The 18,413-nt window shown below is 41.7% G+C and overlaps 1 protein-coding gene across 1 annotated transcript in view; it reads left to right on the forward strand.

Annotated features, from left to right (window-relative positions):
* The window catches only part of cfap77 (cilia and flagella associated protein 77), a 66,356-nt gene that overhangs the window by 29,535 nt on the left and 18,408 nt on the right, over window positions 1-18,413 (forward strand). The window contains exons 3-4 of the mRNA XM_021606690.3: window positions 9,394-9,493; window positions 13,114-13,357. Coding sequence (XP_021462365.1) covers window positions 9,394-9,493; window positions 13,114-13,357 — 344 coding nt within the window. The remainder of the gene's footprint in view (window positions 1-9,393; window positions 9,494-13,113; window positions 13,358-18,413) is intronic.

The raw sequence follows: 18,413 nt of genomic DNA on the forward strand, positions 1-18,413 counted from the left end.
CCCTACATAGTGCACTTCTTTTGATCAGAGCCCTATGTGCCATTCGGGACGCAACACATCTCAGGGCCCCCTAACAAGCGTCTCTGTCCCCACTGCTTGAATGGTGTAGCAGCGATTACATAGAGGAAACCAAGTCTAGATTTAACCTTAGCCTGCAGCTTGGATATGTGTTGAGAGAAGGACAGTGTACCGTCTAGCCATACTCCCAAGTAATTGTATGAGGTGACTAAACCCTCAGAGGTAGTAATCACACCGGTGGGGAGAGGGGCATTCTTCTTACCGAACCACACAACCTTTGTTTAGGAGGTGTTCAGAACAAGGTTAAAGGCAGAGAAATCTTGTTGGGATTATGGTTAATTGTTTAGCTAGCTAGCTACATGCCTAAACAAAAGAGTCCACTATGCAAGTAACCATTTTGCTGTACCTTTTACACCTCCTGTATCCTGTGCATGTAACAAATAAACATAGATTTTATTTGATATAATGTGTGTTTACCAGAGATGGTAATGTGAAGAACAACATGACTTGCACCAAAGTCAAATTAGGATATAACAAGTTCTAAAATTCTCCGGGAGAATGCCCTGCTTTTATTTCATCACACTCACAACTGTAAGCTACTTTCTGTAATTAGCTCGCCATTAACTTGTTAATAATGATCTTGTTGTGAGTTTATTTTCCTGTAATAATGAATACAAATTAGATAAAGTTAGGAGGTTGTCAGTTATGATATGGTCATTTGAACTGACTAGACAGCTAATTTAATGTTAGCTAGCAAACTAACAAGCTAGAAACTAACGAAAACATTGTTTAATAAGTTGCTTTTAGTTGCCTGGTTTGCTAGCTTGTTTGTTATTTTGGACCACCAGGCTGCTGATGTCATGCAGCCTGTCGTTTTTGTGTTTATACTTTTTCATAAAAACAACAACAAGTTTGACATCAGACAACAATAGAATGTTCATTATGTCACTGTGACAACTGTACACAGACATGTTGATAGACATAGTTTAAACCAGCTTTTAGTCTTGAAGTCTTTGGTTGTTTAGTACACTACTGTACTCACATGTGAATCCTTAAAGCGATGGGTAAGGCTTAAGAGGGTGTGAACGATGCTGAATGGGTGTAGACAAAGAAGAGCTCTCCAGTAGGTTTACCAAAACATTCAAGGGCTATTTTTCAAGTTTATCAACTTGATGATGATTTGATGTTAGTTTGATGTTCAGCTTTTCAACTGACCAAAGAATGCAGGAAAGCAATTTTTGATGTTTAACTTACTGCAGTGGGCTAAATCAGGGTCACACAGAGTGTTTCTTGGTAGTCTTAAACAAATCTACTTTGAAACCAAATTATACACCTCACACAAATGGTTGTGGGCTTAAAAAAAAGAGACCTGTACTGTGTCAGACATAGTTGAAATGTGTTAAATTTAGAGTTTACATCCCAATATTACCCTCTATATACATCACAGAGCTATAACAAAACACAATTGACATAGAAACACCGGATAGATATATATGATATATATATATATATGATATATATATATGATATATATATATATATATATATTGTTGATTAATTATGAAAAATATTAATAACATTCCACCCATGGAGCCACTAGAGGGCGATTTGATCAGTTGACTGCAGGAAAGCTGTGCATCTGAAATGGGAAGAATTCTATCCATCTGATGTTTCGATTTCTGTAGGGGAGAGGAGAGGAGCCTACAGCAGCTCATCTGTAGCACAGGTCCTTGAGAGTCTGCGGGGGGCTTACCCAGACATATGCTCCCAATTAGTTGGCCTTCTTTATGTAAATGCTTTATAAATTATCCCCTATGCTTGGGGATTAGGCGCTCATAAGGAGAGTTTGCATATCAATAAACAGACAGGTTGTGCATGGAGAATGGATCACAGACATGGGAAGAGAAGGGGGAGGGGGATGGGCCCAGGGTGGGGTGGGGTGGAGGAGACATTATGGAATGTAGGGTGGTCTGTTTAGGGAGCTCTAGCAAAGTTTACTTTTAAAACATTTTTTTTTTACAGTCGCCCACAAATATGGCAACATATTTGATTTTGGATTTTGGATTCCTAGGGGGGGGGGGGGGGGGGGGGGGCTCTATGAAATTGAGTAATCAGGGTGACAGACATTGACCCATTCAATACCGCCTTGCACAATCTTGCCTGCATCTAGCTGATCTAGGGTGTAATCATTAGTCCAACAGTTGCAAATGAGAGTTTCTATTGAAGAATTCCGGCATGTTTTTCCCAGTTTCGTTCTGTTTGCTTCCATTTAAGAAAAGTTTTTAAACAGATTCGGCAGAATGAATACACCCCTGATCACACACAAACACAGTTCACAGCAGCCAGATCGTTGTATAATTCTTTCTCACATCTACGCGCTCTCCTCCTCTTACCTTTTCCCTTCGTTGTGGACACATCAGCTGTCTGTGACCAGGCAAAAAAAACTTTCCAAGCAGAACCTTCATATTATAAAAGCTAATCGCGACACACAGCCTACATCGGTGTCACCATATTAGCCAAAGTCAAGTTAACATAGCTACTAGAACTAATACATTAGTAAACCTGCGACAATCATGCAGTGCAATGTACAGTTAGTTACCTAGCAGTTTAAATTTACACCAATGGGCCCCGGTGGCAATATTAATAAAACCAAAAGCTTACCTTGAATTTCAGTGTTGGATAGCCATAGCCAGCTAGGTAATATACACTACATGACCAAAAGTATGTGGATACCTGCTCACTGAACATCTCATTCCAAAATTATGGGCATTAATATGGAGTTGGTTCCCCCCTTTGCTGCTATAACAGCCTCCACTCTTCTGGGAAGGATTCCACTAGATGATGGAATATTGCTGCGGGGACTTGCTTCCATTCAGCCAGAAGAGCATTAGTGAGGTCGGGCACTGATGTTGGGCAATTATAGGCCTTGCTTGCAGTCTGCGTTCTAATCCATCCCAAAGGTGTTCGATCGGGTTGAGGTCTGTGCAGGCCAGTCAAGTTTTTCCAAACCGATCTCTGTATGGACCTCGCTTTGTGCACGGGGCATTGTCATGCTGAAACAAGGAAAGGGCCTTCCGCAAACGATTGCCACAAAGTTGGAAGCACAGAATCGTATAGAATGTCATTGTATGCTGTAACATTAAGATTTCCCTTCACTGGAACTAAGGGGCTCTAGCCTGAACCATAAAAACAGCCCCAGACCATTATGGGCAGGTTCGTCCGTTGGACTGCCAGATGGTGAAGCATGATTCATCAATTCAGAAAATGCTTTTCCACTGCTCCAGAGTCCAATGGCAGCAAGCTTTACACCTCTCCGTATGGTGAACTTAGGCTTGCGTGCGGCTGCTCAACCATGGAAACTCATTTCATGAAGCTCCCGACGAACAATACTTGTGCTGACACTGCTTCCAGAGGCAGTTTTAGACTCGGGAGTGAGTGTTGTCTTGGATGTCGTTGTCCGGTTGGAAGGTGAACCTTCACCCCAGTCTGAGGTCCTGAGCACTCTGGAGCAGGTTTTCATCAAGGATCTCTCTGTACTTTGCTCCGTTCATCTTTCCCTCGATCCTGACTAGTCTCCCAGTCCCTGCTACTGAAAAACATCCCCACAGCATGCCATGTTTTCTCCAGACGTGATGCTTGGCATTCAGGCTTCATCAGACCAGAGAATCTTGTTTCTCATGGTCTGAGAGTCCTTTAGGTGCCTTTTGGCAAACTCCAAGTGGGCTGTCATGTGCCTAACCGAGGAGTGGCTTCCATCTGGCCACTAACATTAAGGTCTGATTGGTGGAGTGTGGCAGAGATGGTTGTCCTTCTGGAAGGTTCTCCCATCTCCACAGAGGAACTTTTGAGCTCTGTCAGAATTACCATTGGATCCTTGGTCACCTCCTTGACCAAGGCCCTTCTCCCCTGATTGCTCAGTTTGGCCGTGCAGCCAGCTCTAGGAAGAGTCTTGTTGGTTCCAAACTTCTTCCATTTAAGAATGATGGAGGCCACTGTGTTTTTGGGGACCTTCAATGCTGCAGACATTTTTTGGTACTCTTCCCCAGATCTGTGCCTCAACACAATCCTGTCTCAGAGCTATACAGACAATTCCTTCGACCTCATGGCTTGGTTTTTGCTCTGACATACACCGTCAACTGTGGGACCTTATATAGACAGGTGTGCCTTTCCAAATCATGTCCAGTCAATTGAATTTACCACAGATGGACTCCAATCAAGTTGTAGAAACATCTCAAGGATGATCAATGGATACAAGCTCAATTTCGAATCTCACAGCAAAGGGTCTGAAGGTATTTATAAAAACCTGTTTTCGTTTTGTCATTATGGGGAAACATTTATTTAATACATTTTTGAATAAGGCTGTAACTTAACAAAATTTGGAAAAAGTGAAGGGGCCTGAATACTTTCCGAATGCACTTTACCTCTGTACACACTTGATCAGTCTCTTGTTCTCAATTTGACAAGCACTTGATAATGCCTCAAATTTCCCAGTGGTAAATATATCATTCACAGGTGATAGGCTAATATTGTCACCCATCAGACTAGTCTTGATTTAATCTTGGCTTTACATATACTAAGTAAGAGAATGCCAAGAGTGTGCAAAGCTGTCATGAAGTTAAAGGGTAGCTACTTTGAAGAATGTAAAATCTAAAATATATTTTGATTTGTTCAGCACTTTTTTGGTTACTACATACATACTATATGTGTTATTTCATAGTTTTGATGTCTTCACTGTTATTCTACAATGTAGAAAATATATTGTTTTAAAGTAAAAAAGTACAACCCTGGAATGAGTAGGTAGGTCCAAGCTTTTGACTGGTCCTGTATGTGTGAAATTTGTTTTGTTTTGATTTAGATTGGACTATTATCATGCATAGGGAAGCGCACAATTGGCCCAGCATCATCAAGGTAAACGTCATTGTAAATAAGAATGTGTTCTTAACTGACTTGCCTAGTTAAATAAAGGTTCAATTTAAAAATGTAAAATAAATAATGGGGAAAAACAGGGTGGAAAAATACATCTCTGAATGGAGGTGTCACGAATTCTACCGAAGGTAACCAGCGTCGCTGGTTTACTTGCCACCCCCACCCATTTTTCCTTTTCTGTTTGTTTTTGTCTGTGATTCTTTTTCACACCTGGTTTCATTTGCGTTAATTTCTGTGTGTATAAGGGTAACCTGTTGCCTGCTTTAGTTTGTCCGGGATTAGATTTGTGTGTATTGTGCACGATTGTATTTACAGTTGGTTGTTTTCACGGTTACGCACGTGTATTTGAGTGTCGGAACTGTGTTTGTTCCTCCGTGCGTTTGCACGAGTTCTCAGTATCGAGAGCTTAGTTTGTATTTTCGACTGTGCCATTTTTGTGTTGGTGGACTGTCTGATTAAAATACGCTTCTCAGACATCCCTGCTCTCCTGCGCAGTTAACACGTTTGGTAAACTACTAATCAGCAGCATCAGAGCTTGGAGAAGTCAAATTACCGTGACTAAACGGTCACGTGCTATTTGACTTGTGACTGCCAGTGTGGCGGTAATATGGTCACCATAACAGCCCTAAATGAGATCTTCACTGACTTTGTTGTTTGAAGGTTTTCAGGTTGTCATTCACTCATAAAGCTTGCAAACACTTGTCACATATGGTTATTTCCTTGGAGATATGATGTGCTTCCCTAATGGCACCCATTCCCTATATCGTGCACTACTTTTGACCAAAGCCCTATGGACCCTAGTCAAAAGTAGTGTATTAAATAAAGGTTCAATAAAAAAAATATTTAAAATAAATAAATAGGGTGCCATTTGGGACGAACCATGGTGGTGTAATCCACATTTCATACATAGATGCTCAGGCAGGCTTTAAACGTGAGGTAATTTTCACAATGGTTATGCTGTGATTAACTATCTGGTAAAAGTGTTTCCATTGTATTCTAAATGAGACTTGTGTTTTGAGTCATGTCATAGCTGAAAGCCAGGCTTCAAGCTAGCGATGCCATATTGTATCTGTGTGTTTCCGTTGCTGGCACAAGGTATTCGCTATAACCAAAGGATGTTTTTATCTGCCTACAAATCACACAAGACAGCACGAGGGGGGAAGCTTTCGTATGTGTTCATCTGTGTGACTGATGCGTGCTCAGAACCTCTGTTTCTGTCACTCAGTGAAGAGCCTGCAGATCATAGGTACATGTCATACACTTCAATGTGTTCAGGTACTGTGGAGTAGCAATCCCTCGCACCCTTCTCTCATCACCCTAGCTGGGGTTTGGATTTTCTCTTCCCGTCTTTGTGGCGAGATGATGAGAACTTAACTTAAAAGCAAGAACTTGAATGGGGAACTTTGAAACAAGACGACCAAAGCGCAGTACGACATCACCTATTGCTCGTTCCCCGCACCCCTGACTTCCACCCCCTTGGAGATTCTCTCAGAGCTACAGTGTAGAGATGGCAGACAGGTGGTATAAAGCCGCACCTCAGTACTGGAGAAGAGGAGCTGCTTCATTCAGCCGCGTTTCTCTTAGTCACCCTTCAATCCTGGGCTATGTCCCAACTGGCCCCCTATTCCCTATTTGGTGCACTACTTTATAGAGGGAATAGGGTGCCATTTGGGACAGGGGGGGGGTCCAACGCCAGTTAACAGGGGGGGTCCAACGCTACAGAGCACGCTATAGAAATGCATTATGTAGAACAAACCCGATTTGTCTACCATGTAATAGAATACGGGGATCGAGTCAGGTGCTCTATGCATTTCATTTCCATCTGCACCGTTCTGAACATTTCACCTTTCTGTGTAGGCTACAGAAGCCAGTAAGAGACAAAGAATCACTCGACCACCATTGTGTCTTACTGCCGCTACTAAAACGCTTGCTCTTTTGAAACAAAACTCTCCATTTAAAAGGGTTGGTTAAATGTTTGTACCATATGACAATCAATGTCTTTCCAAAAATAATTTTGATCTTGTTTGGAATATTTTATGGAAATTAGTGCCTTTTAAGTACCTGGGATAATTAACAGTAATTTATACAGGTAGTGTCTTTCCACCTATTAACGTCTCTAAAGACTTACTGATAAAGTAGCTGACAATTGATCACATCCACACAAGTCTGACATATTTGACGTTCTTGTCCGTGAGTTACAATTTTCAAATGTGCTCCCAAGTGCTGTTCTTCTTGCGACTTTGGCATAGATTTTTTTTTAATGGTTTCAACAGTGAGGTTAGAAACATCAAGGTCCTCAAGCTTTCCATGTTTGTTTCTGACAGCTTAGGGAATCTTCTGCATCTAGGAGCTCTTCAAAAATAGGACTGGTGAGGAAGAAATTGTGGATTCCGAAGCAGGCTGATACTGTTGTAGCCTGGTCCCCCCCTCTCATGCTCTACAACATTCCTCACATAGGAAGCGGCGCAAGTCCTAATCCAGGCACTTGTCCTTTCCCATCTGGACTACTGCAACTCGCTGTTGGCTGGGCTTCCCGCTTGTGCCATCAAACACCTGAAACTTATCCAGAACGCTGCAGCCCGCCTGGTTTTCCAGCTTCCCAAGTTCTCTCATGTCACCTCGCTCCTCCGCACACTCCACTGGCTTCCAGTTGAAGCTTACGTCCACAACCAAATCAAATCAAATCAAATTTTATTTGTCACATACACATGGTTAGCAGATGTTAATGCGAGTGTAGCGAAATGCTTGTGCTTCTATTTCCTACAATGCAGTAATAACCAACAAGTAATCTAACTAACAATTCCAAAACTACTGTCTTATACACACAAGTGTAAGGGGATAAAGAATATGTACATAAAGATATATGAATGAGTGATGGTACAGAGCGGCATAGGCAAGATACAGTAGATGGTATCGAGTACAGTATATACATATGAGATGAGTATGTAAACAAAGTGGCATAGTTAAAGTGGCTAGTGATACATGTATTACATAAAGATGCAGTAGATGATATAGAGTACAGTATATACGTATACATATGAGATGAATAATGTAGGGTATGTAAACATTATATTAGGTAGCATTGTTTAAAGTGGCTAGTGATATATTTTACATCATTTCCCATCAATTCCCATTATTAAAGTGGCTGGAGTTGAGTCAGTGTGTTGGCAGCAGCCACTCAATGTTAGTGTTGACTGTTTAACAGTCTGATGGCCTTGAGATAGAAGCTGTTTTTCAGTCTCTCAGTCCCAGCTTTGATGCACCTGTACTGACTGACCTTGCCTTCTGGATGATAGCGGGGTGAACAGGCAGTGGCTCGGGTGGTTGTTGTCCTTGATGATCTTTATGGCCTTCCTGTAACATCGGGTGGTGTAGGTGTCCTGGAGGGCAGGTAGTTTGCCCCCGGTGATGCGTTGTGCAGACCTCACTACCCTCTGGAGAGCCTTACGGTTGTGGGCGGAGCAGTTGCCGTACCAGGCGGTGATACAGCCCGCCAGGATGCTCTCGATTGTGCATCTGTAGAAGTTTGTGAGTGCTTTTGGTGACAGGCCAAATTTCTTCAGCCTCCTGAGGTTGAAGAGGCGCTGCTGCGCCTTCTTCACGATGCTGTCTGTGTGGGTGGACCAATTCAGTTTGTCTGTGATGTGTATGCCGAGGAACTTAAAACTTGCTACCCTCTCCACTACTGTTCCAACACCATGTCTACGGAGCAGCAAGAGGAACTGCCACTCCCTACCTTCAGTCTATGCTCAAACCCTAAGCCCCAACCGGAGCACTCCATTCTGCTACCTCTGGTCTCTTGGCCTTCCCACCCCTACGGGAGGGCAAGTCCTGCTCAGCCCAGTGCAAGCTCTTCTCTATCCTGGCACCCCAATGGTGGAACCAGCTCCCCCTAGCTGGAACCAGCCCCCCCTAGCTCTGACTCTATTGATACTGTAGCTACTTTGAGGAACAATGTACCTTCTATGCCTGTGATATAATGATTAGCTATCAAACTGCACATTTTTCTCTCGGACCCATGGAATTATGTGTTGGATTGTAGGGAATTAGCTTTAAAAGAGCAACATTTTCTCTCAGCCTTATAGCAAAATGTGTGGAAATGTCACCACTCTCACATTAATAGACAGAGCTATGGATGGACTAACCATCCAAGGTATCGAAATGGAGTTTTAACCATAGAGATCCTATTCTAAATCCTAATTCTATGTTTTGAGGCTATACCGTGTTGGTTTTCTTTTACATTGTTTACAAACTGGAGTAAAACCAGCTTATACTTTGGTTTCTGATGGGGTACAGCAGATGTACAAACTCATGAGACATTTATAAGTTATATTCTTCAATAATTCATTGATATATACCATTAATTTATCAGTCCAAAAATGAATGTAGCAACCAAGGATTCTAGCTTTAAGGTGAATACTGTCTTGTTTTTCTGTCTGTTACCTACAGCCAGCGCTTGGGAAGACCAAGTCTAAAGGGTTGACATGTCTTGGACCTGACTTTGTGTACGGAACTGTTGCGACCATCCAGGACGGAGGAGTCTCAGAAGGTAGGGGGTGTGCAAAGTGGCCATCCTGCATCACTCAATTGGGTGTTAGTCTACACATTGGGGGTGACATAAAATCATTACTATTACTATGAATCCTCTTTTGCATCCCCTGTGGTCCATTATTTTCTTTAGCCCCAGACTTAGCAATGATAGGTGTGTGGAACCCCTCCACAGCCCACAATAAAAAATTAAAAAAACTCCACAGCACATGTTAAAAACAATCTTGGATATTATTCAGAGGCGTGTCTGTCAGGCACACACACGCTGGCTGCACTGGAGAGGGCTGGATTGTGACGGCCATAGCAGTGTCATATGGCCAACTATTTCATTACTTAGGAAATAGGGTGCCATTTGGGATACAGCCCATGTGTCCCCATTACCGTCAGCCCTGATGTCACAGTGTGTTTGGCTGAGAAAGCGTCCCCTCAGGCAGCCGGCCCTCCCTGTCACTCTTCCTCTTTTCACCAGCTAAACTGTGCATGTCCTCCTCCTCGTCCTCCTCCTTCTCCAGCTGGAGAATGATAATGATGCTCTTCCGTCAGCGGACAGACGCCGGGGAATGTCAAACTCTCTCCTGAACCCCCACCAAACCAACCCTTGAACCCCCCTCCAGGCCCTCGCCACTCACACCCAGTGGAAACGTCTCGACTGTCAATCGTGAGCCGCTCTAAGTGTTTAAACACTCAACTCTCTCAAATAAACCCCCCCCCCCCCCCTTAGATCTGTCACTACCCACTAGACAGAGAGCGCTCTTTTAAAAATGACGTAAAAAAAGTGTGAATTTCAATAATTGTGACAAGGATAACAAAGGCTCACTGTCAGCGACGGTGGTAACGACACCTGGGGAACACACCTCCATATTGTCACCGAGACAGAGATGACTGAGAGAGGGAGTTAAGCACCATATGGAGATGTCACCGTCTCACAACTAATCAAAACCCCTCTGATGGAAATTGGTGTTGCAATGAGCTGCTTCACAAAGAACAGCCTTGTTCCAACTCTTTACACAGCTATAAATATTTCAGGAAAGACATTATCTACTGTACGTGAGCGATTGATCTATCTTTGCATAGTTGTAGCCGTGTAGACGCCGCCCAGCTGGCACATTTGGTTCCTTTAAAGTTGTGTGAACATGTGTTTTTGGATTTCCATTGGTTGTGGGATCGAAGCCAACGTTCTGAGAAAAGAAGTGAAAATATCGCCTGTTCTGGTAGCGTTTATTTTTAAGTTGCAGGGAGGTTCTGAGAAAGTTTTACTCTGGTTCCTTTAAAGTTTCCCTGTGAGGTTTTAAATAAGTATTTTAATTTCACTGCTTGCTTATTTTGGGTCAACTTTTTGGAACTCCATGCACAGATAGGACACATAAAAATTGATTTCCTCAGGCATTAATCATGCAAACACATTTCTTTTTTGTGGCACAGCATCAGTGAGATACAAACCTATGATTATCTGTTCCCTATCCATGGAATTAGTCCCCTGTGACACCAGTATCCATACATACCAGCTCCAGCTAGCATGTCATGTTTATTTACGCACACAAAGCTGTTCATTTTAGTATATTCAAACAGCCCATTTCAAAAGAAACAAGCACTCATTAAGATCAGGTGTGGCCAATTGTATGTATGGCCAACATCCCTGTACACACTTAACAAGATAGAGGATAGAGAGTTTTGTCTTAACGTTCGCAAAACAATTTGAGAACATGACTTTAAATATAACCATGACGAAACCTGTAAGAAACGTTATGCTGAAGTACTGAAATTCCCAAAGAAGAATGTTGTTTCTCAATGCTCTCTAAACTATTTGAGAACATTCCCAATGTCAAAACAGTTGGATAACATTACCAAAATGTAAATGTAACCATGTTTGAACTTTTAGGAAACTTTGTTAAAGTTATGGAATAAGAAGAACATTTTTTGTTGTTGTTGTGAAGTTCCTTGAATGTGCTGAGAATGTTCCAAAGCCGAGCAACTACAGTGCCTTGCGAAAGTATTCGGCCCCCTTGAACTTTGCGACCTTTTGCCACATTTCAGGCTTCAAACATGAAGATATAAAACTGTATTTTTTTGTGAAGAATCAACAACAAGATTTGTCTTCCAACAAGACAATGATCCAAAACATAAAGCAAAATCTACAATGGAATGGTTCAAAAATAAACATATCCAGGTGTTAGAATGGCCAAGTCAAAGTCCAGACCTGAATCCAATCGAGAATCTGTGGAAAGAACTGAAAACTGCTGTTCACAAATGCTCTCCATCCAACCTCACTGAGTTCGAGCTGTTTTGCAAGGAGGAATGGGAAAACATTTCAGTCTCTCGATGTGCAAAACTGATAGAGGCATACCCCAAGCGAATTACAGCTGTAATCGCAGCAAAAGGTGGCGCTACAAAGTATTAACTTAAGGGGGCTGAATAATTTCACGCCCAATTTTTCAGTTTTTGATTTGTTAAAAAAGTTCTAAATATCCAATAAATGTCGTTCCACTTCATGATTGTGTCCCACTTGTTGTTGATTCTTCACAAAAAAATAGTTTTATGTCTTTATGTTTGAAGCCTGAAATGTGGCAAAAGGTCGCAAAGTTCAAGGGGGCCGAATACTTTCGCAAGGCACTGTATCCTGCACTATTCCCAGAAAGTTGTGGGAAGGTTTTATGCAAAATAACCATAGGACAACTACACTCTCACCAAGCTCCGAGAAATATATGGTTCTCAGAATGTTATGTGCCAGCTTTGTACCTGTAAAATAGTTCAATTTGATTTCCATTTCAAAGACATCTGTAGGGAATTTGTCTTGGATGAGTTGATAAGGGTGTGTGTGTTACGTTACGGCCGTATTCTAAATGTCATATCAGTTTTTTATTTTTAATACATTTGCTAACATTTCTAAAAACCTGTTTTTGTTTTGTCATTATGGGGTATTGTGTGTAGATTAATGAGATGAAATGATTATATATTTTTTTTAGAATAAGGCCAACGTAACAAAATGTGGAAAAAGTCAAAGGGGTCTGAATACTTTCTGAATGCACTGTACTGTGTATTTCCAAACTACGAGGTATTATCATAATGCCCTTTTAGTGTAAGTGCTGTTCGAAAAGCCTGCCTGACATTTCAGCCTGTTTTGGTGGGATGGACTTTGTGGTAAAAATTGGTTAATAGACCAGAACTCTAAACGTCTCTGCCAATAATTTTCCTTTTTACCCTCACTACTCAGACCACTCCCAGACAGTCCTAGCAAAATTCTTGCTGGAGAAATCAATTTTTGTGTATTTTTTACCATTTTAATTAAGAATCACCGTAAGATACTTAATTGTTACCCAGAAACTATTTGATATTGAGATAAAAAAATGGCTGCATTAGACCTTTTAATAACAAATTTGACATTTGCCTTTGGGGGGGAAGTAACTGTTGAAGTATATATGGGGAAAATATTGGGGGTGAATCTTTCTAATTTGGTTTTGTCTACTTGATTATATACAGAAAGAAAAACAGAAGTAAATAAATAAATACAAATAATAACAATATATTAGATAAAAATAAATAGTAATTGCGTGTTAAACGAGACACTGTGAATACAGGCCCTGAACTCACTCTCTGCCGTTGTGTTGTGCCCTACTCTCCCAGCCTTGTCCAACTGGCACACACACTCCCTACCCACCAGTGGCAGTAGAGGCCACTCCAGGAGGCCTGGGAAGGACTTTGTGGCTCTGAACCGCGAGGGGGTGAAGTCTGGCCTGGTGACTGCCAAGGAGCATTATCAGTACCGCGCCACCCACGACAGGAGACAAGCCTCCCTTGCCAGAAGGGGCTCCCGTGTCCCTGTGCCCCCTCGCATCCCCCCTGACACTACCTTTGGCATCTCGACACAGTGAGTGTCCCACTTTATTTGATCTGATGTGGGGTTGTGTTAAAAATGACACCAGTGCACTAGATAGGTAATAGCAATAATGTAATTTCAGACTCAACTTCTCTCATACTGGAACAGGGCATCACAACATGAATGGAAGGAAACTAGGGCTACAATACTGTGGATGGCCAATTTGCTAACATGTTCTATCCATTTTCATTGAGATATAGCAGTAAATCTTCTCTACACTGTTTTCATTTTGACAAAAGGTGAATTTGCCATTGCACTTCTTAAAGTGAGCTGGATAGCCAGCCGACGAATCAATTTGTAGCTATTATGCACAACGGCACAACTTGTATAGAATGTGCATGCTGTGCTCTGTAGCGTACAGATATCTCTCCACCAAAGCTTTATACGTGTCTGTCTCCTCTCAAGGGAACAAATGTTTGAATTCACAGCAGCAGTGGATATGTTATTAATAGATCTCAAGCAAGATATCCCATTGAAATAATGAAATCACAACCAGAGCAACATGAATAGGTGCCAGCATTTATTTAGCTTAATTCCCTAGATGAGGATCTGCTCTGTGTGTTCATAAGGAAAAATCCGAACACACATAGATACGAGTAATTGGTAAATGGCTAATCCAGTTGTTTTCAGCTGCAATGTTGTTTCTTTTTGCATCATTAAAAGTGAAGACTGTTATTTTATCAAATCAATTCTCTGTAATTATTATTACGTGATTAAACTAATCATGTAACTGTAATTAACTAGGAAGTCAGGGCACCAAGGAAAATCTTCAGATTACAAAGTTATAATTTTCTTAATATAACTCTTCAGATATTTTAATATCTGGTCAATTTGTCTTCTTATTAATGAATTATCCTTTACCTCACGTCAGTCTCATTCCAAACGTTAGTAAATTGTTGGTTATCTGCACGAACCCAGCCTTTGCTATGAATCATCCATACACCAATTGTCTTAATCATTTATTTACTAACTAACTAAATAATCACAGAAATAAACAAACAAACAAACAGCAGATCTGTTACAAACAAACGATAAGGAAGATTCCCTAGTGGGCTAAGCCCATATGACGGCTTGGTGGACAAAGGGAAGTGGGTGTGGACTGAGCGAGAGCGGGAAGGACAAAAGGGATCACTACACACAGTTGACAACTATATTAATTGAAATGCTAATCCTTTGCACATGAACGCTCACTCATTCTGGAATAATTGCAATCAATATACACTGCTCAAAAAAATAACGGGAACACTAAAATAACACATCCTAGATCTGAATGAATGAAATATTCTTATTAAATAGTTTTTTCTTTACATAGTTGAATGTGCTGACAACAAAATCACACAAAAATGATCAATGGAAATCAAATTTATCAACCCATGGAGGTCTGGATTTGGAGTCACACTCAAAATTAAAGTGGAAAACCACACTACAGGCTGATCCAACTTTGATGTAATGTCCTTAAAACAAGTCAAAATGAGGCTCAGTAGTGTGTGTGGCCTCCATGTGCCTGTATGACCTCCCTACAACGCATGGGCATGCTCCTGATGAGGTGGCGGATGGTCTCCTGAGGGATCTCCTCCCAGACCTGGACTAAAGCATCCGCCAACTCCTGGACAGTCTGTGGTGCAACGTGGCGTTGGTGGATGGAAAGAGACATGATGTCCCAGATGTGCTCAATTGGATTCAGGTCTGGCGAAAGGGCGGGCCAGTCCATAGCATCAATGCCTTCCTCTTGCAGGAACTGCTGGCACACTCCAGCCACATGAGGTCTAGCATTGTCTTGCATTAGGTGGAACCCAGGGCCAACCGCACCAGCATATGGTCTCACAAGGGGTCTGAGGATCTCATCTCGGTACCTAATGGCAGTCAGGCTACCTCTGGCGAGCACATGGAGGGCTGTGCGGCCCCCCAAAGAAATGCCACCCCACACCATGACTGACCCACCGCCAAACCGGTCATGCTGGAGGATGTTGCAGGCAGCAGAACGTTCTCCACGGCGTCTCCAGACTCTGTCACGTCTGTCACATGTGCTCAGTGTGAACCTGCTTTCATCTGAGAAGAGCACAGGGCGCCAGTGGCGAATTTGACAATCTTGGTGTTCTCTGGAAAATGCCAAACGTCCTGCACGGTGTTGAGCTGTAAGCACAACCCCCACCTATGGACGTCGGGCTCTCACACCACCCTCATGGAGTCTGTTTCTGACTGTTTGAGCAGACACATGCACATTTGTGGCCTGCTGGAGGTCATTTTGCAGGGCTCTGGCAGTGCTCCTCCTGCTCCTCCTTGCACAAAGGCGGAGGTAACGGTCCTGCTGTTGGGTTGTTGCCCTCCTACGGCCTCCTCCACGTCTCCTGATGTACTGGCCTGTCTCCTGGTAGCGCCTCCATGCTCTGGACACTACGCTGACAGACACAGCAAACCTTCTTGCCACAGCTCGCATTGATGTCCATCCTGGATGAGCTGCACTACCTGAGCCACTTGTGTGGGTTGTAGACTCCGTCTCATGCTACCACTAGAGTGAAAGCACCGCCAGCATTCAAAAGTGACCAAAACATCAGCCAGGAAGCATAGGAACTGAAAAGTTGTCTGTGGTTATCACCTGCAGAACCACTCCTTTATTGGGGGTGTCTTGCGAATTGCCTATAATTTCCACCTGTTGTCTATTCCATTTGCACAACAGCATGTGAAATTTATTGTCAATCAGTGTTTCTTCCTAAGTGGACAGTTTGATTTCACAGAAGTGTGATTGACTTGGAGTTACATTGTGTTGTTTAAGTGTTCCATTTATTTTTTGGAGCAGTGTATATTTACGCCCAGGAGTCGTCATGATCTCTGTTGGATTCGTCAGTCTGTCTGCTGGAGAGTCAGTTCATCCGCATCTCTTTCGCTCTCTCTATTTCTCTGAAGATCAAAGTATTTTGTGGTTGGAATATCTACTTCAGAGTTCCATTCAGAAATGTTCTCATAGAATAGGTGTTTCGGCGGTTGTTGGTATCCGCATCCCAGGTTTACATAATTTCTAGCTGCAGACTAGTTAGTATCTAAGATTTGCTCTTATCCTGTAGGGATCGATAGTCTCAGAGTTGAACCATTTCCAGCCATGTAGCCAATGCTCCATTTTATTTATTTAACCTTTATTTAACCAGGAAAGGCTCATTGAGATTTAAAATCTATTTTTCAAGAGCGTCCTGGCCAAGATAGGCCAAAATTAAGAACATTGACAGGTCAGGGAATCAGTCTCAAGATCATTCATCAGTGATTTAAAAATACCAAATCGGGACAAGTTCTTCCATTTTTAAAGTATTTTGTAAGGCGTTCCAAGACGATGGCGCAGAGTACATAAAAGCCCTTTTACCAAATCCAGTTTGGACATTTGGAACAGTTAGCAGGAAAAGGTCCAGCGAACGAAGAGAGTACCCACCACATTTCTGAACAATAAAAATGCCCAAATAAAAAGGTAGTAAACCCAAAATAGCTTTGTAAATAAAAGTATAATAGTGACTGAGCCTACGAGTGACTAGAGAAGGCCAGCCAACCCTGGTATACAAAGTGCAGTGGTGCGTAAGGGTTTTGCAGTTTTAAATAAATCTCAAAGTGCCATAGTAAAGGGTGTCAATTGATCTCAAACACGGAGCGGAAGCATTCATTTATAAAATATCCCCATAGTCTAATAAAGGCATAAATGTAGCTGATACTAGCCTCCTTCTGGCTTCAAAAGAAAAACAGGCCTTATTCCTAAAATAAAATCCCAATTTCAGCTTCAATTTTTTTGTAAATTGTTGAATATGCAATTTAAAAGAGGCCATCATCAATTAAAATTCCAAGATATTTATATGAGGTTACAACCTCAATCTCCTTGCCCTGACAGGTAGTAATAGGTGAAAGGTTCAGAGATCTATTTCTTGCATTAGAAAACCCCATTAGTTTAATTTTGTCAGTATTGAGGACATGCTTCAATTGACACAAGGTATGTTGAACAGTATAAAAAGCAGTTTGCAAGTTCTGGAAAGTTTTTGTAAGAGACAAGGCACAACAGTAAATAACTATCATCAGCATAAAAATGAAGTTGCACATTTTCTGTCTAAATCATTTATTTAAATAGTGAATAAGAGAGGACCAAGTACAGAGGGTCACACCATTAAAGACTGACAATTTAACAGACATAAGCCCATCAAATTGAGTGCACTGAGTTCTATCAGGCAGATAGTTAGCAAACCATGCAACTGCATGCTCTGAAAGACCTACACTCGACAATCTCTGCCTTAGTTTAGCATGATCAACTGTATCAAAAGCCTTAGCGAGATCAATAAAAAGTGAGACACAGTGCTGTTTTTTATCAAGGGCTTCAATGATATCATTTAAAACATTCATGGCTGCTGTAATTGTGCTATGCTTTCTTCCTGAAGCCTGATTGGTACATTGATAAAATAGAGTTAGTAAATAAACTATTTTAGCTGTTCACTCACAAGAGTTTCAAGTATTTTCACCAGGGGTGACAGCTTTGAGATTGCCTATAATTATTTAAAAGAGTTGGATCTCCCCCTTTTAAAAGTGGTAGGACAGATGCTGATTTCCAGATCTTTGGTATTTCATTACATTCCAGGGTTAGATTGAACAGATATGTAAGTGGTTCAGCTATGAAATCAGCTGCCAGATTTAAAAAGCAGGGATCCAAAAGATCAGGACCTGCAGACTTTCTCTGATCTAAAGATTTCAGGGCTTTATGTACCACCTGCACTGAGAATGGCAAAAAGCTAAAAGTTTGACCAGCTCTCACTGGTTCATCCACACAGGGTTGTACAGAGACAGAGAACACTGAATCAAACAGCCTACCAGATGATACAAAGTGCTCATTGAAACAATTCAGCATTTCAGTTTTGTCATTTACAGCAACAGAGTCCTTCAAAACACATGACGGTAATTAATTAACATTACTGTTACCAGACATAGACTTAATAGCCTTCCAAAACTTTCTAGGGTCATTCAGGTCATCAGTGGTAACAGACATAAAATATTCAGACTTGGCCTTCCTGAGAAGAAAATAACACTT

This window comes from Oncorhynchus mykiss, chromosome 6 (assembly GCF_057628025.1).
Source record: "Oncorhynchus mykiss isolate SJ-2025 chromosome 6, ASM5762802v1, whole genome shotgun sequence".
NCBI classification, from domain to species: domain Eukaryota; kingdom Metazoa; phylum Chordata; class Actinopteri; order Salmoniformes; family Salmonidae; genus Oncorhynchus; species Oncorhynchus mykiss.